Source organism: Myripristis murdjan, chromosome 19 (genome assembly GCF_902150065.1).
Source record: "Myripristis murdjan chromosome 19, fMyrMur1.1, whole genome shotgun sequence".
NCBI classification, from domain to species: domain Eukaryota; kingdom Metazoa; phylum Chordata; class Actinopteri; order Holocentriformes; family Holocentridae; genus Myripristis; species Myripristis murdjan.
In genome coordinates this window covers 3,169,147-3,196,982 of record NC_043998.1, presented here as the reverse complement: position 1 = coordinate 3,196,982, position 27,836 = coordinate 3,169,147, and the positions used below count along the sequence as shown (strand labels likewise).

Here is a 27,836-nt window from a genome sequence, read left to right as displayed (position 1 = left end):
GGGTTTAGTTGCAAAAACTTTATTGTTTTAGTTTTTTTTTCCTTTTATGTTCTCATTGACATTTTCAATCTAAATTCTAGAAAAGTGGGGTCTTGGCGGACTGGGACCCGTTTCCTTTGATATCATACTGCGATCGATGCTAGAGAATGGCTTCGTCTACACATTCTGTGGCCAAAATGAGCGCTGTGGCAGGCGGTCTGCAGCTTTGTAAAAGGAGAGAGGGTTCATCTTTCAGAGTGTCATTTGCACACACACACGCGCGCGCACACACACACACACACACAAAAACACTGTCACATAACACCGTATTTGAGTATAGTGCAGTACTCTCGACTGCAGCAGCACGGCCAAGGGAACAGGGTGCCAGCAACCAATATATAACATTACAGAACGATATGGTAGTGTATCATTTTGACGTTTCCAGCAGGTGTGTGTACAGTGATCCATCGTACGTATTCTACAGAAGAGTGCAGACTGACCTAGACTAACATGCTTACTCTACTATCGCCTCATGCACCGCAAAGTGTGTCGTCTAGGAAACAGCTAATAGTGCATTAAATGTTGATATCGTCCCTTTTTCAGTTATGTGTGTGTGCACGTGCGCCTACGCAGGTGCGCACGTGTGTGTAAACCATTACTAATTTTCACATATTATCATCCACATTATAATAAACAACACAGTGTTTTTGCAACAAATTAAACACAGAACATAGAACATCAACAGGTCAACAGGTGAGCTATACACTAAAGTTATACAAAATCAAACAAACTGAAATTGTCACACACGAGGAGTAGCAGGGAATAAGAGGAAGAACAAAAAATGCCAGCCAACCACAGTGCAGCCCAAGTCCGACTTCAGGGCTTTTGGAAATTCACTGTGTGGCGTCGTCTCGTCATACGTCCCTTACAACAGTAAAAAAAAAAAAAAAAAAAAAAGAAAGGAAAAGAAACAAAAACAAAACACTGAAATGTCTGAATGTGTCAAAGTAGCCCGTGCAAACATGGGCTGTCCGTTAGAACTGGAGATACGAGTTTGAGTCTACCTACATGAGCAGAAAAGGAAGGGATGCAGCTTAGGCATCTTTATTGCTCGGTGGTACCGTGTGTGGATTTCCAGTCACACCCAGATAATACTGACATGCTAAGATGAGGCTGCAGAGGGAGATGCTGACATGTTGGGTCGGGTAAAAGTCCATGAATTTACAGGTTATTCTAGTTTTGGCTGACAACCTAGATAGAAAACACATTTGATGTACATTCCCCTCCTTCAAGGAGTTCCCTGTCCGCCGTCCTCGTCGTACATTCTGTGCGAGACTTCGGTCTCAGTTACAGTCCATTTCTGTTGATTTTTTTTCCCCCGGGGGGGTCCACCGTCTCAGGGCTTGTCCACCCTTAAAAGCCCAACCGTGTGTTAATTCACATTCAGAGCAGGGTCTGTCATGGTTCTGAACTCAGGGAGGTGGAAATGGGAAGAAGCACGATTACTGCAGAAGTGAGTGGAAGATATCAGAAAGCTGCATGCGAAAACCAGGACTGGAGCCCCCTGATCCAAGGAGAGGGCTCAGCCGGTTCAGTCCAGTTCTGTAAGGTAGTCCGGTGTAGCTGACTTTTATAGTGTCCAACCACTCATTCAACACATAACAGAGAGGAAATACATTAATATTAAATCCGATTGCCGATCACAGTAGCCCCTGACTGTTTTGGCTGGTAAAAGAGAGAGGAGAAGAGAGGAGAGGAGAGGAGAGGAGAGGAGCAGCATGTGTTGTCCAAAGATAGTGCCACATTACACAGCTGTTATTGGTCTGACCAGCAGGTTAACACAGATAAATAAATGCAATATTCCCACATCAAAATCAGGATAAGGAGCAGAGCAGCTCCTGTATGACAAAAAGTGCAGGGGTGATGTGAAGGTGATGCCATTCAGATTCTGTTTCCTCCTCCCTCCTCTGTCCACGGTGGACGAGAGGAGCTCCAGCGGCAGCGACGGCAGTCATACTCAGTCTGCGAGATGTTTCATGAAGGACGGACGGACGGACAGGTGGGGAGGAGTTCCCTGTTCAGCAAGTACAGTATCCAGCGATGCAGCACTATGGCAGGGTAAGGAGAGCTGACACTGGACGGATAGGTTTAAGTGTGTGTGTGTGCATGTGTGTGAGTGTGTGCGAGTGTGTTTCTGAGTGTGTATTACACAATGAGTGGTCCGCGGCGAGGATGTTTAGGACTCTGGCCATCCCTCGTCTCTGCCCCCTGCTCCTCCAGATTGATATTGCTGGTGGAGGCATGGTGGGGGAGGGGCTCCAAAATAGGCTGGTAGCCCCCAAGGTACATCAGACCTGAGAGAGAGAGAGAGAGAGAGAGAGAGAGAGAGAGAGAGAGAGAGAGAGAGAGAGAGAGAGAGAGAGAGAGAGAGAGAGAGAGAGAGAGAAAATAAATACCTCTGCTTGGTAACAGGCCTTTGGATTACACTGTGCTATCGCCATCTAGAGGAAACTACTACAAACTACTGTGGGACATGGTTACTTTTCACCAGTGCAGCTTAAACCTCTATACATAAGTCAAACTCAAGGCCAGTGGCACAAATATATCTGACCTGCAAGACAACTCGGGATGCATGATGATATGGGCATGACATCGGCATCGGCCGATATTGGCTTTAGTGGAATGTGTACATTTTGAAAAGCATTGTATTTTATGTCTGCATCTGCCTGTGGGCCTTCGCAATAAGCACAGGCATTATAAAATGTTTATTCCATTGCAGGAGAGACTTGATGTTCTCTGCAATTAGGTGGAAAAAATGTGCATATTTTGGTATCGGTATCTGCAGCAGCCAAAGGAGTTGGAAAATATCAGCACATTGGATATCAAAAACTCCAATATCGTGCATCCCTAGAGATGACTTTTGATCTTCTATTAACACCAGGCCAGTTTCATAAAACCCACAATGAGGATACTACAAACTCCAACATGCACTGCAATGTCCTGTCCTGTCAACAGCACATAACACCTGCGTGCCCCCCGTCCCCTCCTCCTCCTGACAAGCTCAGTGGCTCACTGCATCAAGACAGATATTAACTAGCCAGCTCATTAGCAAGCCAGCCAAAAGCAATGTCAAAACAGAAAGTGGGAAACAGGTGTTTTCAAGGCAGGTGGGAGGTGAAGTACCTGTTTACTTGCAATAAGAATAAACCTGTCTGTCTTTTGTTTTGTTCTGGCATGTGTTTTTTTTTTTTTTTTTTTAAATCACAAGTCAGCCTGTCTATATTTATTAGTTTTATTTATGCCAGTGACGTGCATGGATGGGTAAAAAGATGCATTGCTGTAGATTTCAGTGATCTGGTTATGTTTGATTCCATGTGATGCAACTATTTGTCATCTGAAAGGATTCAGGGTCGTCTTGCAAATACAGGATGCCAGAAAAAAAAATGGAATGATGAAATAGACTCTTTTGATGTCATTTTCCAGTCTGTGATCTGTCTGGTTTTAAGATGTCCTTGTCTTGTAGAAAGACATTTTTGAGGAGGAATGTAAAGCTCATTCTTGTGTGTTAATCTTTTTTTTCCCCACACAGGACATATTTTGATCAAAGTAATGGCCACTTTGGGTCAAAAGGCCCTGTTTGGCCGTTGACCTGGTTGTGATTTTCTAATCTGGCCCCTTATGTAATTGGGTTTGACACCTCTGCTCTATAGCACATTGAAGCAGTGAAGGATTGTGGGCTGCATGCACATTAACAGGGTCACCGTGTGAATGGGCCGCCTCATTTCTCCACAGTGGATGTTGCTGTGCTGTAGAGAACAGGCTTGGAGCTGCAGACCGGAGACCAGCAGTATCACTATACATGAGTTCAGATGAGGTGTTTTGTGACATTCTGCAAGCTATAAATCTTTAACAGGGTTTCCCTCAGCTACATGCGCCCCGGTGGTGTAATGCGTAACCCCCTGCAGTCGTGGTGAACGAGGGGTTACATCAACTCAGAAACAACACAGCTATCAGGATGTAAATGTTTAGCGTTTCAGGTCTAGACTCTATAGCTCCACAAGACCGGGGGAGGATGACCACCACTAATGTGAACGATGGATAACCTTTACATTTCCAGCTCTGTCATCTCCATAACTACGGTGCAATCGAACAATAAAACAAAACAAAGGGTAAATTAATAAGCTGTGGTTGTGAAATTCTGAAAAAGACAGATTTCCCTTTTTTTTTGTTTGCAATGGATTATTATTCTCATGCTTTTAACATCTACAAATTTACTAACAGCAACAAAATAGGCAGCATCCTTTTTTTAAGTAATTGCAATTGTAAAAACAAGGACTGTTAACACTGAACTGGCAGATAATGTGGAATAATTTATTAATTTATGTATTTGCAACTCAGACCTACTATGAGATTTATAGACCCCAACGTGACATTACATGTTTGTAATTTAAAAGGTCCTCACATCAGTTGTTCCTCAGTCATTTTGATTATTGCAGCTTTAACAGTATATGCGATCAGTGCAGGACATTTTATTTGCAGAAAAGCTGTAAGATGTAATTCTGAGTCATGCTTGACAGCTAACACTGAGTGTTAAACAAACAAGGGTGATTGGAAACTACAATATGTGACCCCTGGTGTCTGATCTACCAGCTAGCCGCTGTAACTCCATACCTAGTCCTCAATGTGCACTGGGCACGAATCCTCATCTGTCCATCCGAAAGAAAGCGAAAGAAGGTAGAGAGACAGGGGAGAGAGAGAGAGAGAGAGAGAGAAAGATAGAGAGAGAGACAGAGGGAGGAAAAATGTCCAGGAAAAGACAGCAGAAGATGAAATGATGGGAAAAGAAGAGAGAAACAGAGAGATAACAGAACACTTTTACGACACACAAAGAGAATACATCGCACAACATCCACCATATTAGACCGAAGGGCTCGAGGGGATGAAGGGAGAGCCGGGGTTTGGGTGGAAAAGATGCTGGGAGCTACGAGAATGATGGAGAGCGAAGGCTAAAGGGGCGAGATAACTTGACTTCGACACCCCGCATTGTTCAAGCAATGTGTTAATAATGCTGTACCCAAAATTTGAAACCCCCCGAGTAATTACTGAATACAGTTAACGCCTTTGGCTCTCATCACGGTAACCCATCCAGTCCTGCAGGGTAAACATGGACGAAGCGAGGAGGAGGAGGATTAGGAGAGGGGAGAAGGGATAGGGAAGGAACATTATGGGGGTATAAGAATGAGTTGCAGATGTTTGGCAAAGCGGCTCGGAGCTGGCAGACGCTGAACATGAACTCTGGGATGGACCAGACAAACACAAACAACCAGACAGAAGCACACACACACACACACACACACACACAAAACAGCATGCAAGAAGCACTCACGTCCAAACACATCCTGTCAGACACACAATCTATTACCAAGGCTTATTTTTTTTTCTTTCTTTTTTTTTTTTTTTGAAGGGAAAGGAAGGTGAGAGTGCACAGCTACCCACTACTGAGAAGACAACAACAATGAAGCACCACAACACCAAAAGGGTAGGGATGAAGAGCAGAAGGAAGGCTGAAGGCTCCAGTTCTTCATGCTGGGCAAAGATCCCACAACTGGTCAATACTGGCTTCCTGGCTAATTGCTAGACAGAGCGATACCATCTGTTCGTCCTCAAAAAGCACTAAGAGTCTGTCCCAGGAAAAATATTCTAACAAAAATGTGAGGAACTTGAATTGTTTTCCCCCTGACTTCCCTCATACAATCCTCAATTTTTCTAAAAAGTGATGTGTTCCTTCCTTCACATACAGTATGCCTACTTCCTTTCATGCATTATGTCTGTCTAACTCCCACTTGACCCTCATTTCACCCACTCTTCCTCTCCTCTCCTTCTGCTCCCACCCTCTTCCCCCTCCGCTCAACAACCCCTGCCCTGTCCAAAAAAACTCTCATGCCCAGTCCTCAGCTCTCATTGGTCCATGTTCGATGGGTTGCCACTCACCGGCGAATCGGCTGTCGGGAGCCTGCTCATTATCCAACCCCAAAGAGGGCGTGTCACAGAGGGCGACGCCCTGATTGTTATTGGCCAACTCTGGACACCTGCTCCGCCCACCTGCAAGCGAGGGCAAAGGTCAAACAAGAGCAGCCAGGCACAGCAGGGAGGAATGGGAGGGGCCGGGTTGGGGGTAAGGTGGGGTGTTTAGAGGAGGGGAGGTGAGGTTGGCAGTCGCTGGATGACCATGCTAGAACGGCAATAATAATAATAATAAATAAATATATTGCATTAGAACACTTTTCATCTAATTCATATGTGAGATTAGGTTTTGAGGGAGTGTATTAAGTTTTCTGGCTGCTGGTGAAGCTTCCAGTTAAATGTTGAGGGCACAGACATCAGAAATCACACACGTCCCCGGCAGATCAGTCTCACCTGTGCTGCATGATGCCAGCACTCAACCACGTCACATTATGTTGAGTGAGAGCAGATGGCCGGGATTACACCGACTTATTAGCAGTTATGAATCTGTTAGTGGTTTCTCATTAAATGGCCTGTTAATTCCTCAAAGACGGTCATTTTTTCTAACTATTTCAGGTGGGAAACCATGTGTTCATCTGTTGCACAGCAATTTTTTTTTTTAATCCCCAGCACTTCAAAATTCTGTTACTTTTGTAAAATCATAATGATAACAATAATCTTTATTTATATAATATCCTTTCATGCACAAAATGCAGCTCAATGTGTTTTATGCTACAAATATAAGTAAACGAAAAAGTAAAATAAGTAAATGAAACTGAAACAATCACAAGCAAAGACATTAAAGGTAGTTTAAAGGTGCTCCTAAAAGAAAAATAAACAATGAACAAACTTTAAAACAAGTTAAAACATTAAAATTCTAAGTCAACAATATATATATATATATATACATATACATACATATACATATATATATATATATATATATATATATATATATATATATATATATATATATATGTATAACAACATATATATGTGTAATATATATAATATATATATGTGTATATATGTGTAACAAAAAAATAGATAAAATAAAATAATATACAAGGGAACACAAAACACCAGAGTCTGTGATGTAGGCCAGTCCTATACAATTACCAACTTGATAATATTTCAAAAATCTACACAAAATTAACAGATTTATCCACATAATGTATCATTTAAAAAGCGTTAGGATGGAGCTCTGGTGTGAATGCAACACACACATGAAGTCTGTGCCCTCATCATGTGACGAGTGAGCCGACCAGCACATTCTCTCCAAATTTTTGTCTGTTCCTTTAAACAAATACTTCAACATTTTGGGAAGAATATCCTTTTTCCGACTTACCCAGACTGAGACAAGATGTTTGACACCATTTTCACCTCTGTGTGTCCAGTGTCCTTCAGGTAGCATTTCGTGTTAGCTTAGCATAAAGACTTGAAGTCTATGGGAGTCGTTAGCCTAGCTCCGTCTAAGTGAAGAAATGAACCTTATGGCATCTCTAAAGCTCTCTTATTTACACAATGTATCATGTGAATTTGAAGTACATGTTTTGGATTAAAAGAGATAATAATAATCATAATAAAGAAGGACTGTTTTAGGAGAAGTCGAACATATTTATCCTTCCGCCTATCGCAGAAAGTATAGGAACATTGAGCAGAAATTAATGTCAAGTTAACTTCATGAAATGCTACCCACTGGAGCAAAACCACAGGACGTACACAGATGAAAATGGAATAAACATCTTGCCTCAGGCAGGGTGAGTCAGGAAAAGGATATTTGCCCAAAACGCTGAAGTATTCCTTTAAAAATATCAAGACTCTGAAGTTTAGAAAACCATAGTTTTCTGCCTTTTCTAGCATGACCAGATAACAGATGCTGACATGTAAAATATGTGCAAGTGCCTGCATGCGTGCATGCATGCCCGCATGTATATATAAATATATATGTGTAGGTGCGTGCTTATGATGAGAAACTGGCTAAGATGACCGAATGACTGGCAGGTCAGCACATAGAGCACAAACAGAAGCTTGTACGCAGGGCTGGTGTGGATGCACACACACACGTGCGTGCAAACATACATCCTACATATGCACATTCACAGTGTTCAGTGTGTCAGGCAGCACAGATCCTCTGGTCTCCTAAAGAACTGACGGGGCGTTCTGGAAACTCATTGGTATTCAGTGATCGTTTCAGTTTGGTCCAAGGTATCAGAGTTGGGAGACACACAAACATTTACACGTCCACACAAACAGTCCAAGCAGAAGGACTCATAAACTAATTTGCATATTCAAATTTCAAACTGTTGTGTCATGTAAGGTGACCTTGTGATGAGAGCTCCAAGCCCTGCTGGTCAAGGACTCACACTCCCCTTTTATGCAAGCACTCCCTTGAGCATACCATATCTCTCTTTCTCTCTCCTTTTACACAAACACACACACACACACACACACACACACACACACACACACAGACAGACACACACAAGCACACACAGGGACATAAACAGCATTCTGTAGCAGTGCAGATGGAGCATGCAGAAGCTTTTCACTTCGAATGCAGCAGCTAAAAAGGCGCATGCAGACTAGACTGCAGAGCACTGAGAGAGAATAGCAATATGGCATAACTGTCACACACACCGTCATACACTTACACACACACACACACACACACACACACACACACAGACACACATACTGCACACACAAACATTTATAAAGGTTTTGCGAAGCACGCGAATGCAAATCCGAAGCCTGCTATGCAGTAGAACCCCATTTAAACGGCAACATGGACTCTGCACATTTCATTGTGTGTTGTGAACATGGTTTGGGCTACGATTGCATGAATGACATTTCCATGTTTCAAGCGGTTCAGTCAATAGACCAACACGCTCTTCGTTGCCGGGTAGAATAAGGTTCTAGTGCAAACAAATGAGAAGCCATTCTTCAATTAAATATCACATGTCATGTTTTCAGCCAACACTGGAGCAGTATGCAAGGGATTTACCCCTCTAGAGGACAATTATTGGTATGAGGTCCCTTTATATTGTATGGGTTATCATATGCAGCCATGTTAAAAAGATCTACAGAGTGCAGAAATAACATTTAAGAAGTGTAGCAGTCAACATTTTGATTCATTGAGATTTGTGTTGGTGTTAAGAGGAGTTCTTTTTCACATGGCCTGAGAGCAGCAGGTGCACAGGAAGGTGACAAGTCAGGGCTGAAAGGTGAGGGTTCGTTATAAAAGTTACCTTTGTCATGAGGTGGGGAGGGGCAGTCCTCTTCAGTGACATCGTTTCCCTAATAACAAGAAAGAGAAAGAAGTGTGGAGCTCTGTAAAGCTCAATCTCATGTAATAATAAATGTATGAAATGTGCTTTAATGGCACACAGCACAGGGGTAACCTGCGGTGCATCAGTTTATTTTACTCACCTCTGAGTCCTGCTCTTCTGCCACAGCCACTGAGTAGTTTTGCTCCTTTGGGTCCTTGGGAAATTCCTGAATGGAAGACACAGGAAAGATACAGGAGTTGACAAATTTGCACTCAGTTTCAGCAGAATCCTTTTTGCCGCGTCTCTCTCTCTCTGTTTCCTCACCCCGTCCTGCTGCGAGGGTCCTCGGCTCTCCATGGGGGCGTCCTGGTTCTCCTCGCCCTCTGCGTCGCCCCCCTCCTCCCCCTCGGGCTCCCCTTCAGCGCCGGCCAGGTAGGACCCTGACATGGAGGACATGGTGTCAGTGCTGATGTGGGAGTGCTGAGAGTGGGACGAGGCCATGGACATCACTGACTGGGCCAGGCTGCTGCTCACTGGGTCTGGCAGACAGACGGAGACACACATCACAGTCGGGCTCAAGTCACGCTGCACTTCGCTCCACTGAGGACCCGGGGCGACCTTGCTCAAAACTGACCGCTTTGGGTCCAAGATGGGATGTCCACCATTTGAAAAAAAAAAAAAATGGAGCTCGACTTTCACAAAATGATCATTAGCACAAAATCATGTGGGATAGTACACCACACTTCCTGTCACAATGAAAATGCTGCTACCTTTTTTTTCACTTTACTGGAGGAGGATGACAATAAGAGGCAATTTTTCCAACTGGCTTTTTGCTTTTCCTAATATCTTGCATCGTAAAAGGCTCTTAAAGCTTTAGCTCTGTTGATGCTGGCAGAGCAGCACCCTCTTTCTTGTTTTGTGCCTCCCAGCAAAATCTGACCCAGTGTGCGACGATGTAAAATGTAATGTAGAAGCCAGAAAAATGATTCAGCGGTGTTACAATACCACATGAAGCACCTTTAAATGCTTGGGAGACAAAATGATGACCCCTTTACAGACTCCAATACCCCATTTACCCCTGGTGTTAAAATGCAATCTATAATAATCTCAACACATCCTTAGCATTTCATTCGCATTTGTGACAGCTTCCAGCTTATTGATGTTGGAAAAGGCGGTGTTTCAACATCTTTCATAAGAGGCAACGAGTACAATGAGCTTTTTTTTTTTTTTCTTTTTTTTTTTTTGCAGAGAGTGTTTTTGGAGACTTTGCAGCTGCTGTGATTGCTGCTGAAGTGGCTGGTGGGAGTGAGTGAGGGAGTCCTTAAGTGAAGGTGAGTGGACATGTATTTCTGTATTTCTACCTTACATTAGGCACGTGCTTTTCTTTATTCAGATACATCCACCAGACACAAATTTCATTTTACCATGTGGAAATGGGGTCTAAATTTCTCAGATTTTATTAAATGATGACCTTTTTATCCAAAATGGATACAGAGCATCTGAGGCAAGTGAACTGCAATTCTAAGCCTGACATTTTGTGATAGTAATTCCTATATCAAATTAGTGAGGAAATTTTCCAGAAGGCTGCAAACAGCACGTGCACTTCCATCTCAATTTCCATCTGAATCGAGGGACCGAAAGTGAACAGGCTCCAGCTGGTTCTCCTGTCGTCATCTGTGGCTGCAGTTTGCCATCTTTGCATAATTGCGTTCCTGGAAATGTTCCTGTTTGTCAATCAGATGTATGCGTGTGCAAGCGTATGTGTGTGTGTACGTGCGTGTGTGAGAATATACCCTCAGGGGAGGTGATAGTGGAGGAGAGTGGGGTTCCGGTGCAGGATGACTGGTCGATGGCTCCAGACGAGGAGAGAGTCAGGTTTTCGCTCTCTGGGGTCACACCACACTGTAAAACAAGAGCAGCAGTAAGACATGCACTCACAATAGCACATAATCGCACACACACACACACACACACACACACACACACACACGCACGCACCTCCTGCTGGTCCACGGCTAATTTGCGGCGGCAGGCCTGAACCTCAGATTCACTGCAAGACTTCTCATCCTCCTCCTCAGGGAGCACAGACGAATTCTGGGAAAGTGACCTAAAATAAACAACATATGTACTAGCTTTATACAAAATTACAGGAAGGGGTTTGAATATAGCAGAAAATAACAATTACATAACAAAGGCATTGAGGGAAAAAAACATGATCTCAGGAGGATGCGGTGAAAAACGATGGGGTATATATAGCATGGCTTTTGCATTTGATTATTTTTCACTAAATGTGCCTGTGTTGATGTATTTGATTCTAGATGTAGCAGACTGAATTTACAAATACTATCCAAGACACTAATTAGTGGCAGACACTAATTAGGCAAACAGTAACTAACAAGTAAACTCACTTTGAACCGCTCTTCTTGAGTTTGAGTCCCTGGCTGGAGTTGGAGTGATCCAGAGGGGAGAGGGAACGTGCCGGGGCGGGGTGGCTCTCGCTGCTGTAGGGGGGCAACGCTCCGGAGACGTGGCTGGGGCCCGAGTGGAGAGGAGGGGCCGCCGGGGAGGTGTTGAGGGGCCCGTTGAGTGCCTCCAGGAGGGACACCGCCTCGTAGCCCGGAGGGATGTGCTCTGACGCCTGCTGATGAGAGCCAGCCAGCATGTAAGGTTTGTGTGAATCGGGAATGGCTGATTACATTAAAAATATCCCTATTTTCTTTTTTTCTTTTTTTAACTCTTATGTCTTACCGAGTGTTCCTCTGAGTCGGACGTCTGGGAAGTGATGACGGGGTTAAAGCTAGTAGGGGAAAGAGGACTCAGCTTCTTCCTCATGGCTCGGATCTGCAGCAGAGCTCTGAATGCTGCAGGTGGGAGGAAGACGAGGCGAGGGGGAGATTTTTGGGATGAGAACCGGAGAGAATTAATTAATACGCTGATAATATGTCGTGATGCAAGTTAACCTGTGGTGAAGCTGGATGAGTACACTGCTGCTGCATTTAGGTTTTATGATTCTAGTAGAAAGTCCAATAGCGGCTGCAGAACGAAAGGGGAAATATTCTGAGGCGTCAAACTAGATGAACTATGCCCTCATTTTGAATAATTCTTGTGCACATGGTAGATATCATCCCCTATTTTTGCTTAATATGTCCCCCAACTTAACAGGAGTTTGTTCATTCAAACATAATTTATGACAACAAAATTAACACATGAAGCGTATGTTAACAAAGTTTATACTCGGTTTAGCTGATTCACAAGTTTCAAACTTTTTTTCACCTACATGGCATAATTATCTGGATTTACTTGACTGTGCTTGTTTTGCTAGAATGGTATTTCTTGAATAGAAATATGCTTAGCTGAATTTGTTGAGCCAATTTTACTTGAGGTCCAGATTTATCAAAGCATCCTAAGCACCACATTCCTGTCATTTAACTTGTCAATTTACAATGCCTGCACCAGCAGCAGGATATGCAGAAATTTCGAGATTAATATCATTACCAGTCCTGCATCTCTAAAAAATGATCATGTATGATAGACAGGTGCTGGAAATAAGAGCCAGTTCATGTCCAAAACATTACAGTATTAATATTAGGGGTGTAACAATCCAGTGATCTGGATCTCGCACGTCTGTGTCACCGTTTCTGTCCAAGCACACCGCCTTCCTAAACGCTCAAACAGTGCCACTGCCAAGCAGATAACAGCAGCCGTGGCCAGCTGCCAAGAAAAAGGCAATAAAGGCATTTACTTCCTTCTCAAGAATAAAATCAGCGGTGTGGAAATGTTTTGGATTTCAGAGAGATAAGACAGGTCAAATGACAAATCACATGTCATATGCAAACAATATGAGATAAAATACTCAGGAACCATGACAAAGCTGGCCAAGCACCCCAATCAGAAACGCAGAGTTGTAATGTACCGGATTGTGTTAAATGGGTGTATGATATCGTCTCATATAGATCATAAGCCCCTGAATTGAATCAAAGAAAATCGTATTGCGGCTGACTTTGGACAATGATAAGATTTTTGCTGATATAACAAAGAAACTGTATAATATTGTATCGTGATGAAAAGTTGTGATTTAGACCCCTAATAATTATCCATTTTACAAAAAAAAAACAATTCCCTGAAGTCATAATCTTACAAGTTGAACGTAAGGATGATCTCTGAGAATGGTGTCATTTTGTCAAAACTTTCCACAGTACTATCAGAGTGAATGCCGTTTGGTCTCATTGTGGAAAAAGCGACTTGTGAACGTGGCTGTGAACTCACGCAGCCTGCAGATGGGGCAGCAGTTGGCCTGGTAGCGCAGTGTGTCTGCGCAGGCGTTGCACAGACACAGATGTCTGCATGGCAGGATGAGCGTGTCTCGTACATCCGACAGACACACCACACACTCCGCGCTGTTGTCGCTGATCTCGTCATCGGCAACCTGGAGATAAACGCCACTTAGACATTAGAGGGAATGAGGCGCTTTCAAGTCATAAAATGTGAACAATCAAATTACACTGCTTTTATTTTGCTGCGCTGCTACATCAGTTCTGATAACAAACAACAAAAGAGGCCCAGACCGAATTATCACTCGTGCAGACACTTGTGGTATCTTTACCTTTGATTCTTGGCTGTTGTATTTGTTCTCAATACCATAGATCTCCTGCAGCAGATAACTCACTCCATCCACCTGGGAAAAGGAAGACATCGGAGAATAAAAGGAGACAGGTTTCATGGGCGGGGTGTGATGTTCAAAGAAGATACAAAGCTTTGGCGTGTCTGTGTATCTGTGTAAAGGAGGAAGTGATGAAAGAGAGAGAGAAGAGATGGGTATATTCACCACTTGTTTCTGCTTCAGAGGTTTCACACAGTAGCTTCCATCCATGTGCTGCAAAAGAGAGCACAATTCACTCTTAGCGTTTTTTTGTCTGCCAGTTCATACAAGGTAACTAGAACTTGCCTTTCCATAGAACCTGAATACATACACATAGTGATCCCTATACATGTTTTTGTGGTCTTGGTGCAGAGTTGCGTCTAAAGCAGTGTCCTTGGAGAAATTTGGGGTGTGAGGCCTTGTTAATGGGGTCGGACTATAAATATGATACCGGACACTGTTCGGCTGCCAGCTCACAACTGCAGTACAGACCTGTCTTGATGTAAAAATAGCATCCTCTGACCAGGCAATTGTCAATGACTGCAACTTCTGCAATGAAATTATGCAATAACATCACTTTCGGTGGTGTAAGTATTGCTACCTGACAATAACAGCAGTTTACAGTGTGTCCTGCTGGCGTGGCATATCTCTTTGTGTAGGCTAGCATGCCAACTAGGTAGTGGCACTGGGCAAAAATGTCAATAATGTCAACGTCTATGGACATGCACTCCATAAACCACTTTCCTGTCATTTTAATTCCTGTCATTTTATTGTGCTGACCAATTACAATAATTCTGATAAATAAAATTCTTTCCTTACCTTTTCAAACGTAGCCAGAAGCACATGAGAGTGGCCCATATGATCTGGAGGGGTAAAAAAACAATTATCCCTTTAAGGTACATTATGGCTTAAAGGCATGATAATTCAAAATATTTTTCATTAAAATGTTTTTTATTGTCATCACTGGATGTAGAAAAGTTGTTTCCGCCCACATTTGATTGACTCTTCATTATGGGTGGGAATCACTGGGTTACTAGTAATATGACACTATGAGGATATTTCTCCCACATTAACAGTGGTATCACAATACAGACAATTCTGAAATATGTGATATATTGTAAAATAGTCAGCTATGATACATCACGATATCTGTAAATGGAGAAGAAAAACCATCCTGGAAAAGGCATAAAAAAATCCAATAAGCAGGAATCAGTCACGTTTTTCAGTGTTTTAATCTGCACAGCAGATGCAACATGAACATGACAGAGCAGTTCCATTTCAAAAGCCAGGGAACAAACATGCCTCATAGCAATTCAAATGTGCATCTGTGCAAATTAAGTTAAAAACTCAAATAGATACTTTCCAGTTCCAACAAGCGGGATATTTTCATTTTGCTGGACAGCTGGTTGGTCTTACCAGGGTCAAGACGATATTGTTACCATACAAGAGGAGCTCAAGCCCACCCAGCCCTGTTGGAGTGGATTACTATGGAAAATGAAGCCACTAAAACTCCATTTTATTATATTTAATGACTTTTGGATAATGGAGATGGTACTCAAAAATAATACTAAATAAGAAAGTCTTTTTAAGTCCTTTTAAAATTCTTCCGCTGTGCCTTCATATCAGCCCTGACATAAGTCAAAACAAGCGGCGGCCCATGCAAACAGGACGTAGACACATATCAACTCACCTTCCCCCTCGTCTACCACAGCCTGCACCACCATGGGGAAAATCTCCTTGTCCATATCAAACAGCAGCTATGGAGGAGGAGAGGACAAAAGCAGAGTGGATATCAGTCTGTCCTGTGTATACAAAATGGTTTCACGAGATCACACAATCCTTCTACACACAAGCAGTGAAATATTCAGCTTTTAGAGACGGGGACTACCTCGTCGTCAGCCCATTCACTGAGGTTGACTGAGTGCGAAGGCAGGCAGAACTGCTGGCAAACGCCTCTCTTAAAGTGCACCGTCTCGGACTGCAGAGAGCTGTCCTGCGGTAGGTAACTACAGGGAGACACACAGGTAGATTGAGCTGCACTGGAGCTGTTTGACAGAAATTCAAAAAAAGAAATCCAAGCGCATATGCACAGCCACTTACATTGGCACTCCATTGTGAAACTCTTCTATAGCTTGGTAGTAGATGGTGATGGCCACCTGTGTGTCGGCGTCAAAGGTGAATTCAATGTTATAGCAGGCTCGGTTCTTTCCCGCTGCCTCCTCTCCGGGCAGCTTCAGGTCCTCGCTGCAGCTATGGGATAACAGGGTAAAGTAGATGGGTGACACGCTGAATAACTTTACTCCAACAGCTGGAGATACACTTCATAAAGTAGTGATGGGAATGAAATCATCTATTTGTTTTCTTGCTCCCACTCTAACTAGACTCTTAAAGGATAGTTTGCATAGGCTTTCTTCCCATACTTTTGCCATTTTAAGCTCCTCCTTCTTATTTTAAGTGCTACGTTCGACACTATTGACCATAACATCTTGAGTCACCGTCTTGAAAAGCTGGTTCATTCATCTGGCAAGGCAATCAACTGGTTTCCTTCATACTTATGTGGTCGACATTTTGCTGTATTATTGAATGTTCAGTTCTCTGATAACTTTGTTGTTGATTTTGGAGTTCCCCAGGGCAGTATTCTTGGGCCTCTGCTTTTCTCCTTTTATACATTACCTTAAGGCCATGTAATCTGTCAATAGGAGAGACTAAACTGACATACTGGACAAGCATACCTGCCCTACCTGACTGTGATTTGCCGGTAATCGTTGCCTTCATTGGTTAGGGTTAGCCAATCAGAAGCAGAGTAGGGACGGGTCTATCGGGCAGCATGCTGGGTATGCATGTCCAGTATGTCATTTTAGTCTCCCACTTACCATTTTTATGCTGATGATACACAGCTCTATGTATCTGTGGAGCCAACTGACCCATATGCCCTCCTCTCATTGACTGTATGTCTCGCTGCCATTAATGATCGGATGAATATGGATTGTCTTAATGAAGACAGAAATGAAATTTTAATAACTAGATACAAACCTATCACACATCGGCAGTATAGCTCCAAGGACTAAAGCTGAGGTTTAAAAGCTTGGTGTACTTTTAGATTGAATCTCGGTTTTAAGTCTCACATTAGACAGGACCAGCCTTTTGCCATCTGTGTAATATAGCTAAACTTAGACCATTTTTAACTCAAAAACAGTTCATGCTGTTACCACTATCAGGTTTGACTACTGTAATGCTATCTTCTCTGGTCTCCCAAAAAATTCCATTAACTCCTTCCATTAACTCCTCCTCGGCTGCTGTCCAAGACCGGGAGGAAAACACACATTATATTGTTATTTTGTCCTACTCCTTGTAAGGCACTTTGTGTTGCTGCTTATTGTATGAAAAGGGCATTACAAATAACGTTAGATTTGATTTGATTTGAAGGAGGATTAAGATGATGGAGAAGGTATTTCAAGAGCAGAATAGAAATTTGACCCTGGTTCAAACTCTTCTTAGTAGTGTTTCAGCCTTGGAGAGCACTTTATAAAACACTGAAATCCAAGCAAAACGCCAAGTGCCAGTATAAAGCATTTCAGACTTCAATAATCAGGGCACAACAGCAGCACCTTAAAAAATGTCCTTTTAAACCAGGTGTGTGGTGTTTAGTCAAGTACGACCTGCACACTGGGACTTGAAAAAGAAGACCAAAGACTCATATTTGCAAAAACACTTGCTGTTTAATTTATAAATTACAGGGTATTCATGCAAAAAGTGCAAAAAAGAGCATTGCCTTTAAATATGCTCTGCATTATATTGCCTTTCTTTGCACTGAGAATAGGCCACACGGACTGAAACGTTTGCACTTCCTGCACTTGACACTTTTTTGCACTTTTTGCATCAATGCTCTGTAAGTTCTAAATGAAACAGCAAGTATTGTTGCAAAAATGCTTCAATAATCATACACAATTTCACACCAACCTTTTAGGATCTGGCTATTTTGGCCCGTGCTTAAAAATAGCTCAGCGGACACATGGCCAGACACCGGTGCTGCATTAAGGGATTGAAATTGAGTTTAGGGAGAGGAGCATACCGTACAAGCCGTAGCGTGTCCTTACGGATGTTTATAAGGCTTCGTAATGTCTTCACTGGTTCCTGAGGCGGAGGGGCCGCATACGGGAACTGAAAAGGAAAAACAAAAAAACAAAGCAACAAATTACAGATGCAAAATACATGTTACGCTACTAAAGAGTAGTAGCATTCAGCTCTCCTCAACCCTCAACATTCCTCTGCCGTTACCGCAGGGAAGCTGAGTTTGGACGCAAGGCTTGGCCGCTCCCAGCTTAACCTTAACACAGACTGTGTCAGCTTGTCAGCACGGATCACGCCGCTGCTGACAAGTGCTGATCTGGTGCGAAAAATCTGCTCAGACTGTGTCTTTCCAGGGCCAAGGCTGACATTACAGACAGGGAACTCAGAAGTGTAAAACAGACCTCAGGGTCAAACAGTGTGTGCGTTTGTTTAAACCTGTTTGGGAGGAGCAGATGGAACAAGCTTCTCCGCATCAGGAGGGTTCAGATAGTGTCAGGTCAGCTTTCACGAATGAGGATTATTGTCTAATTCTTTCCCGTGATTGTCTAAACTTTGCTCTTTTCACTGTGTTTTCTCTTATGACAAACCCTTTAAACTTGACCCCGTCTGAGGCTCGTTTCTCAGCACTCCTTTGTTGTATGTTTGATGGCAGAGGCTGCTGACTGTGCGTAAGGAGAGCCGGCGTGGTTTGAGAATTTTTGGAGGAGAAGCATGCAGTGCAGGGGAGGATGTGGTCAGATACCTCCACACTGCTACCCCTCATCTAGGCCTGGCCCCGCTGTGTGTGTTTATGTGTGTGTGTGTGTGTGTGGCTGTGAATGGCACAGTATTCAGTATTATTAAACATCTGGGCTCAGCAGGAGTCACGCCTGTAAACCACACATACACACACACACACACACACACACACACGCAGAATAACAGATGCTGAAAAGCACCATTCATTAGGAGACTCAGGGGGCAACAGTGTAGGTCTTCTACCTCATGAAAAATCGTGAAACATCAGAGCGCCATCCAGACACACTGCAACCCTATTTAACTTCAGCGAGCAGTTTGCTGAATGGCGTGTATTTACACATTCAGATTTTGGTCAAACAGCATGAAAAGAAGCAGTTGCTTTCCTTTCTAAATATGTGTGTGTAGAGGATATATAATCACCACCAAGAATTCACTCATATCTGCTCAAAACGACAGAATGGATGGATGCTCAACCTATCAGCAGTGCATACCCGTTCATTTTGAACCACAGTGAAATAGGACCGTGTGATAAGTATTTTCCATTAGCTATTCATCATGTAGTTTGCAGTCGCTGTGCCACTACACCAACGTATCAGGTGACAGCTCATCACAACATAAAAATAGTCGATACAACCAACAGAACTGACATTCAAAGAGAGAAAGACAGAGAGAGAGAGAAAAGACAAGTTTCCTTTATAAAGCTACCTCTGTTATTGTTACAAAACCACCTTATTGTTAGGCTATGTATCATTTTTACTGTTAGTCAAGTAAATAAAAAAAAAAAAAAAAAAAAAAAAAAAAAAATCCATAAGGAAACAACAAATAGTATACATAAAAGACTTATCACTCAGTGCGGTTTCATTTTGGTTGAAAAGCAGCCTGTACACACGGCTGATTGACTAATTGTCTGTCCAATCAGGTTGCCTGTGGGTGTGGCAAGTCCTGCCATAGTACAGACGGATTTGCGAATTTGCTGTCTGGTAGTGCTGCTGCAAGCCAGCTCTTGCCTGATGATATTTATTAAGGCCGTGTTTACACTTGTCTCTTCAAAGCCGGTTCCGTGACCGGATGCGTTAGTCCTTCCTGCATGCGTGTGTCCAGATTTGACACTTCAATGCGACCTGCCTGATCGGATAGTGATCGGAAATGTCCCAACGTGGATATATTCCACCATATGTCTCCATAAAATTGTCTGGATCATGCCCACATAAGTGCGGATTGGGCAGCATCTTTTGTGTCCGAATCCGACCCAAGCCCAAGATTTTGTTTGTCCTCCATCACTACACTACATTTTCCACATGAAACAGCCTACGTGTTGCCTTTAGTGTCGTCATGAAAACTCCAACACTATACAGGCCCAGAACAGACAGTAGGTTCATCAATTTAATTTTTTCCCACACCAGAGTTTCACTAAAATAACACCGACATGACCGAACCCAACCCAAACATAATTTCAAAATTTCAATTCAAGCCCACACCTGAGATCCAAACTCAATGCGAGCCAGGCCAGCGCACTATGTAGCCTGGCTGATGGAATCCAAATACGAACAAGAACAAGATCCAATCTCAAAGTGTACAGAGTTGACAGAAAATTTAAAAGACAATGTGTAACCACGGCCTAACATACATCACTAAAATATATCATTTCTCAGATTCCCCACTGAAAAACGCAACAGGCAGCTGGATTTCAACAATTTGGAGGATGCAGGCTCACATTTTATCATGCTGGTCCCATTATCACTAGCTACCAAAATCTAGCCACGAAAGTGAGCTGGTAGCTTTCTAGCTAAGTGTCTCCTCCTGCCAAATTCAAGCAGCCGCTATGATCGATGCTGCCAACATCACTAGTTAAAGGCAGGATGAGTTAGGTTTGTCAGCAGTGATTTGTAAAAATAACAGTCAAAGTTCTCCCCTCCTCTCTGGCTCCTCCATCCATGATTTCCGTAGCTTTCCTATTGAATGTTGTGCTATCAATCTGGCAGTGCATGCTGTGATTGGCTGAGAGCTTCACATCCGCTGCCCAAAGGCCGATGCCCAGAAGAGTCCCAAGCTCAGCAAAACAAGAAAATCCAGGCAGAGGGCAGGGTCTCTGCAGACACACACATACCAACACACACTTCTAGTGGCTCATAAGTGATTACTGAGAGGATTATTTTTGTATGAATCTCTACATGAGTAGGGAAATCCTACTCATCCTGCCTTTAATTTGAAAACCGTTAGGCCTATCTTCAGCCTTCAGTGTTGAGGTCACATAAGTTTACATATACATGCCACCCTTGTGGACAAAGTGTTGAAAAAGCGGGCTATGTGAGAATAAGGTCAACAGCAAACTGTTCCGTCTAAATCCACATTAAACCAGAGCAGAAACTCAACAAACACAAGGTCACTCTTCTGACGTGCCAGACTTATCACAGGCAGCCCACACAAAAAATGCACAGCCGGCCTCACACACAAAAGTGAATGTTCTGGGGGAAAAAAATCATTTTAAAATTTATTTTGTACACCCCTGCACCGGAGGCAGGAGATTCTGGAGGAAAAAAAATCCCTAAAAATAGCCCATCATCATTTTTGTGGGGTGGGGAGACACGGCGAGCACCACAACTGTAGCCGCATTTATGATTCTGCAGTGCCATCTGCTTAGAAACCACCAGAAATTATATAATGCTGGGAAAGCTTCACACACACACACACACACACACACACACACATACACATACACACACATACATGCACATACACAATGGCAAAACACAGCATCGGCAGCTCAATTCTGTGCCTACTGAAGAAGGATTATGAACACCCGCATAATCGGGCGAAAAAAAAAATGCACTCCTAATTTTATCCCCAGTCTAGACAGAAACAGCGGTTGTGACTAAGATTAGAGAAAAGAGGGATGGAGGCATGGATCTCTGCCTCCCCGTATCTGGCTGCTGAGCCCCAGTTAGTGTGAATCCAGCAGGAAATAAAAAAACAGAAACATGGTCGGTGATTTCACATAAACCCTCCGTCTTTGTGAAATCCAGACGAGCAGAGGCCGAGCACTCAGCTCCCTCACGTTCGCTCTCTGGACTCCTGCCCTCTTTGATCCGCCGCTCTCATTAGCCTGACCTTCAAGTTCATGATTAAGATGAACAAGCCCTCAGGAGGAGCCGTCACTTATCAGCCTCCGGCAGACCGTCGTTTCACTTTTAATTAGTTTGACAGGATCAGACATTCGGATAAATTTTATTCAACTGAAATCCCACTGCCTGTTCCTGTGGGGGAAAAACGGCTGCTGAAATGTGTTGGTTACCCAGTTTATATATTATCAGATTCACACATGAACATGGAATGTATTTATTTTAATATCTTGTCTTTTCTCATTCTATACCATGGTGCCTACAGGTGTCAGAGAGATAAATTCAATGTTTTTTCAGAACTTTTTCTTATTCAAATGAACTCTGCAGGTAAGTGTAGAGGTAGCACTACATATTCAGTCATGTGCTGAGGTCATTTTTAAGGCAGTGACACACCAAGCGGACAGTCAGTCGTCGGTCAGTGTTTGGCAGCCAGTGAACGTCTGTGGCTCTAGTTTTTCGGTGTCTCCTGCACCGGTGGCGTTAGTCAGACCCCTGTCGGCGGCTTTTCGACCGACTGAACATGTTGAAATGGCAGCGGAGACGGTGGATGAGAGAGATCGCTCTGATTGGCTGTTCAGCTTAACAGAGAAATTGAATTATTTTTCGCCTCCCTCTCTTCCTTACTTCTTCCACAACCAAAAAGACCAAGCGCTGACAACACCAGTGCCATTTGCAACCTTTTATCCGGCATATTCTCAATTAGGAGGAGCAAGAAAATGCTTCTTTGTTTTTTGTTTACGGTCTGTACCTGCATTCCTGGCTCTGCCAGATCTCCTTTTTGAATGACGAACACAGACTACCACCACCTATTGGCTGTAATCTTTGCAGTGTGATAAAGTGCAAACTTTGGCCAACACCACAGTCGGCCTTTGTCACCCCTGGTTCTTTAATGTTGGTTTGGTGTGTCTGGGCCTTTAGGTAGGGAAAAGGTTGGTTATTGACTGTATGATTTTAAGAGAGATGCCTTTAGCTTAAACAGAAGCTGCTGCTGGAATAAATCTAACTAGGAGGTTGTTGTTGTTGTTGTTGTTGTTGTTGTTGTTTTTTTACACAGGTAAGTCCAGGGATTTGTGTGGTTTTCACTCTACAGGCGCAGAAATGAACAATCTGGTTCCTTGTGTACATGCAAATGTCCTATAGAAGATTAAGTATAAAGTAGGTTAGGGTTAATCTACAACAGGCATGTTCCCAACAGGTTAAGTGCAGAATGTCAGTAAAAAGAAAGCATTAGGTTCAGCAGCAGGTTTAGAGTTTTGTAACATCAGAAATGTTGAATTTCTTGCTGAAGACCTTGACTAAGTTTGATAAAAAGATGGATAAATTAAATTGGAGACATTGTTTATATAGAAATGAAGACCTCATAGATTCCAGTTTAAGACTATTTAATGGCTTTAAAGGTCTAACATTTATAAAAACTGAATTGGAGACATTTTGAAGACCTGCAGCCCCCCTGTACATATCTTCATTATATAAGATACTGCTTTAAACAGCCTGATTTGCCAGCCTATATTTACCTAGCAGGTGTTAGAATGACTCAGTGTCTTGCAGAGAACACGTACCGCTACTGGTCTGGTCCCCAGGAAGTTAAGGTCCGTGTTTTCCCCGAACAGGTAACCCTCGGGATGGGTAGAGTCAAACTTCTCTCCCCCCATGATGAAATGGCTGGCGAAGTAACTCCCTGCAGACAAACAAGGTTACACTCAACACGGTGCACTTGTCAGACGTCACATCGCATTAAATTATACATCCATCACATTCATGACAAAGAGCCTGATGAGTTCAGTGAGGAAGATATTGTATGTGCACCAGATGGCAGATTATATCAGGTCAGTTGTCGGGCGTGTTACAGTTTACTAGATTAACCGGGACTGCAAGAACTTTCCATCATTCTCATATTCAAGCATATTCAACAAATGAAAAATTTACAATTTAGCAATGCTGACTATTTTGAAACGAGACAGAATAAAGGGGCTCTCTCCACTGGTATCAGGAAAGTGATACCTGCTTCAAGAATATCCCTCAAAAAAACTGTGATTTTCATTGGTCACAAGTGAAATTATCTCACCCAACTGGCAAACCCATTGACTTGTTTTGAGAAAAATTAGATTTTAAGATTTGAAATTAGATTAATGTGACAGTCAAAACGTTCTATAAGTCATTGTTTTGTGGGGAAAAAACCTTCCTAACTAACTTTTCTACCACATAACTGTAACCGAGCATTAAGGTTTCCCTTTACAGTGTCAGCCAGAGTCATTTATGATAAATTCAATAGCATTACAGCTCAAACATGCTGCCATGAAGTCAAGCAACGATTAGTGAGCTTAGGAGAAAATATTCTTCAACCTGAAATGATCACATATGATAAAGAAGTGCTGAGTGAGATAAGAAATGAAAAGGAAAAAGTACAGAGGATTTTTGTGCTTCAAGGTGGTGAAAATATTATTATTATTATATCACCATAACACCCTGCGAAGGACTGATAGATACTCTGTGACTCTAGTTGGTTTGTTATTGGGAATAAAAGCATGTCCGCCTGTTTGTCGAACCCGGGGTTGATGACAACAAGGGTAAGTAGAGGTCCTGCCTTTTTAAAATCACAGGCTCGGCTAATATCATAAGACCGTAATAGTGGATCTGTGGCTTTAAACACATGTTAGACAGCCGAGTCATCTATCTGCTGGCAGCAAGGGACATTTGGTCTTGCATCACTGATCTGAATCACTCTTATCACTGCTGCTTTGTAGTTTGAATGCTCTAACCTCATAAAGAGACTGAAGTAATAAGGAGGAAAGGGCACTGGCATAGCAGAAACAATAATAAAAAATGCTTAAGAAAAGTTTTTAAAAAATGTAATCTTACTTACAATGAGGAAATCAGAAAAAAAAGATTATCAGGGGAGTATTTATGTATACCACCCACACTAACTGTACAATAAACCCTTAGTTCAGTTGAACAGTTTTACACCCCCCATAGATACATAGATAGGTAGATACCAGCACACATATTTACAAACACACATGCAAACACTATGATTAACTGGGCTCTCCATCTTCATCACCTATTATTATTTACAGTGGCTGGGATGGGGGAGCTGAGCTACCACTCTGTCACCAGATCCCACAGACAGGAACTGGGGCTGACAGATCAGTTTCACCAGCAGCCGCCACCTTGTCCCACACGTTCACTCAAGAAGCTGCTCCTCCCTTTCCCCCCCACAATTCCCCCTTCACCTCCGCCGCACGTCCAAACAACGATTATCATATCACCAAATGACACAAAATGTGGTATGGGGCTAAACAAATGGCTGCCAAGGCCCATGTTTCAACTCCTCTTCCCTTCTATCTTTCATTTAAGATAAGGACTGATAGGTTTCAGTGCTTAATTATTCAAAAATGGAAGGTGGGGAAATAAATATAGTAATTCGAGAACATTAGTTTGACTATAACATATGATAATATCTCCTAACATGCAAGATCATGTTAAATAATTCAATTTAATGCAGGAACTGAATGGAGCTTAACAGTGCTGCCATGGCATGCTCCATGTGTATCCTAAAATGTCAGACAATAAGGTGACAAATTTACACACACACACACACACACACACACACTTTCAGGTCCAAAGGACAGTCTGTGAGTAAATGTGACCTGGAATAGAAAGGAGTCCTATTACACTGAATATCTATTTGTGCTTATGTAAAAAAAAAAAAAAAAAAAAAGCTCATGTTAACAAACATTACAACCGACAATGTCTGAAATATCTATGCTGCTGATGATTTATTTTCATCATCATGACTTGGCTGTTTCAGTCATGATGCCCTCGATAAAAAAGTTCAGCGAGCGGCTGTATAGCTGCAACACAGGAATAAAGACAGAAAGACCCATCCCATTTGCTGCTCAGTTATGTCATACATTCAGCAAATGGGAGAGCCGGGATGGAAATTATAGCTTTGGTTTTCAGGTCAGTGGTTTTCACGGTGCACAGGTAAACACAAACACAAACCATCCTATTTTCCCTGCAGATTAATGTGCATTTGGTGGGATTGGTTTCAGTGAGTGTACCCACCTCCTCAATTACCAATCCACCACATTACCAAGTCTTACTGTGTGAAGTCCAAGCCTAGGGACAGATCCCATTATAGACACAACAGCAATAATGCAATATGACTGAGATACAATTAAGGCAGGATGGTGTGTCACCACCTGCCATAAATCTAGATAATGATCCTGTTTGTGCAGGTAATGTCCTCCCCAAACTGCCCTGTTTTAGTGTTTTATGGTGAAAACAGTGCCAGTATGCCGCTCACTCCCTCTCCACAGGTTAACTACAATTGCAGGTTAAAGGCTAAGATGTCACCACCTTAAGGTATGATGTTTATGGTGATGTAGAGGCTTCTCTCCATGCATGTTGAGTACAAAACCCATCTGCAGCAGGATAAGCCCCTGGTGGATGCACCCATCCCCACTCTGACCTGTTGTGTGGTGGTGACTTACCGGATTTTGGTGGATAACGGTACACCGAATTGGACGGGATGTCCACTTCTTCCACGCCTATGTTCTGTCTGCTTGTTAAAGCCCCCATTTCCAGTCAAATAAAAGCACAAGTTCATGAGCATAACACTTCACGTTCGCTTTGTTTGCGCCGTCTCTTTATTCCCTATCATTTAATCCAGTTCGTGCTGCCCTGTCCATGATGTCTGCCGGGTCCGAGGCCCTCTGTGAATGTGACCGTCCCGGGGATTAGTGCCGTTTCTCTGCCTGTTTATCCCTCCCTGGTCAACAGTGCGGCTTGTTTTGAGACAGAAAGCAGCAGCGGCAGTCGCTTCAGCAGCGAGGCGCTCTCATTGTGCGACCAAATCGCATCTCCGGCGTGCGCAACGACAAAACCCGAAATCTCCGCGCTTCGGCTCGGGGATTTATACGGCACGAAACGGCGACGTGCTCTGCATCTTTGTCCGCTTGCACCGCCGTGGGATGTTGATATCTTATCCGTGGTGCTTTTCGCTGGATCCTGTCAAAGCCCGTCTGTTGCTGCTCCCCATGACGTCAGGCACAAATCCGGACCGTGGTTTTGCGCAGTCCTCTCCAGCAGCTCTCGACCCCCTTTATAACGTGACCTTCCTACACCAAATGTGTGAACAGCGCTGACTGCAGTGCAGTGTGAGGATTGGCTCGGTGGGATACACAAGGAGCTACATGAAAAAATATTCCAAAACATTCAATTTACAGATAATCTAATAATTTAGGCTAAGGCAAGCGCATATTCTCACAGTTAAATTACACAGGCGGACTGGCGCTATCATAGCAACAAGTAAGGTAATAAAAATAAATTGTGCAAGGGTTAAATCGACAAATCATTGTTAAACAATTTTCATGCCGCCAACTGGAGCAGCAAGGATTAAAAAATAATTGAGAAATCACAACATATAACAGCTTTCAATACTGGCGTCGTTAGGCATGGGCTTCCGGGGCTCTAGCCCCGAACGTCACAGTCCCTCTTATTCTCCCCCCTCCCCTGACAGCAGAGAGCAGAACATACCATTCACAGTCGAACTCCCGTCCCGACTCCACCCTCCCTCCTTCCCTATCGTGTTGGTATCTTCCTTGAGCTTTGTGTGTCCTTTCCGCCCGCGACTGTGATGGGCTTTCACACAGCGCACGCACGGCGCAGACCTCGGCCTGCACAGCCAGTCTGTGTGTGTGTGTGTGTGTGTGTGTGTGTGTGTGTGTGTGTGTGTGTGTGTGTGTGTGTGTGTGTGTGTGTGTGTGTGTGTGTGTGTGTGTGATCGCGGGGCGCGAGGTAATTGTGTGGGAAACGACCATTTTTTTTTTTTTTTGACAAAATCCCTTGCAATATTTTTTCAGTTGATCATTTCTCCCATTTAACAATACCGATTGGTGCTGTCTTTTATACCGTTAGAAAGCCTGATTAGCCCCCTTTTCAATGAGAAATAAGTTGTAAGGATTGTCAATCGATTTGTATGACCAACATGGCTAAACATGCCCCGCCCCCCCC

The 27,836-nt window shown here is 43.1% G+C and overlaps 1 protein-coding gene across 4 annotated transcripts; it reads right to left on the bottom strand.

The window, feature by feature from the left end:
- Nucleotides 1-3: 3 nt before the first annotated feature.
- On the bottom strand, nucleotides 4-27,294 carry rnf157 (ring finger protein 157). 4 transcript variants are annotated; one of them, XM_030077634.1, is made up of 20 exons: nucleotides 26,315-27,294; nucleotides 23,381-23,499; nucleotides 17,966-18,054; nucleotides 15,994-16,143; nucleotides 15,782-15,899; nucleotides 15,584-15,650; nucleotides 14,713-14,756; nucleotides 14,080-14,127; nucleotides 13,858-13,929; nucleotides 13,521-13,680; nucleotides 12,003-12,115; nucleotides 11,663-11,895; nucleotides 11,253-11,361; nucleotides 11,048-11,156; nucleotides 9,579-9,793; nucleotides 9,415-9,480; nucleotides 9,234-9,282; nucleotides 5,971-6,081; nucleotides 4,651-4,685; nucleotides 2,222-2,333 (listed from the first exon to the last, which is right to left on the bottom strand). In XM_030077634.1, exons 1-19 carry the CDS (start codon nucleotides 26,400-26,402, stop codon nucleotides 4,651-4,653), a joined length of 1,995 nt encoding a protein of 664 aa, XP_029933494.1. In that variant the 5' UTR covers nucleotides 26,403-27,294; the 3' UTR covers nucleotides 2,222-2,333. The 4 variants fall into 4 exon arrangements, with proteins under 4 accessions (XP_029933491.1, XP_029933493.1, XP_029933492.1 ...); XM_030077631.1 differs by lacking the exon at nucleotides 4,651-4,685 and having other exon boundaries at nucleotides 4-2,333; XM_030077633.1 differs by lacking the exon at nucleotides 4,651-4,685 and having other exon boundaries at nucleotides 4-2,333; nucleotides 9,579-9,694.
- Nucleotides 27,295-27,836: the final 542 nt, after the last annotated feature.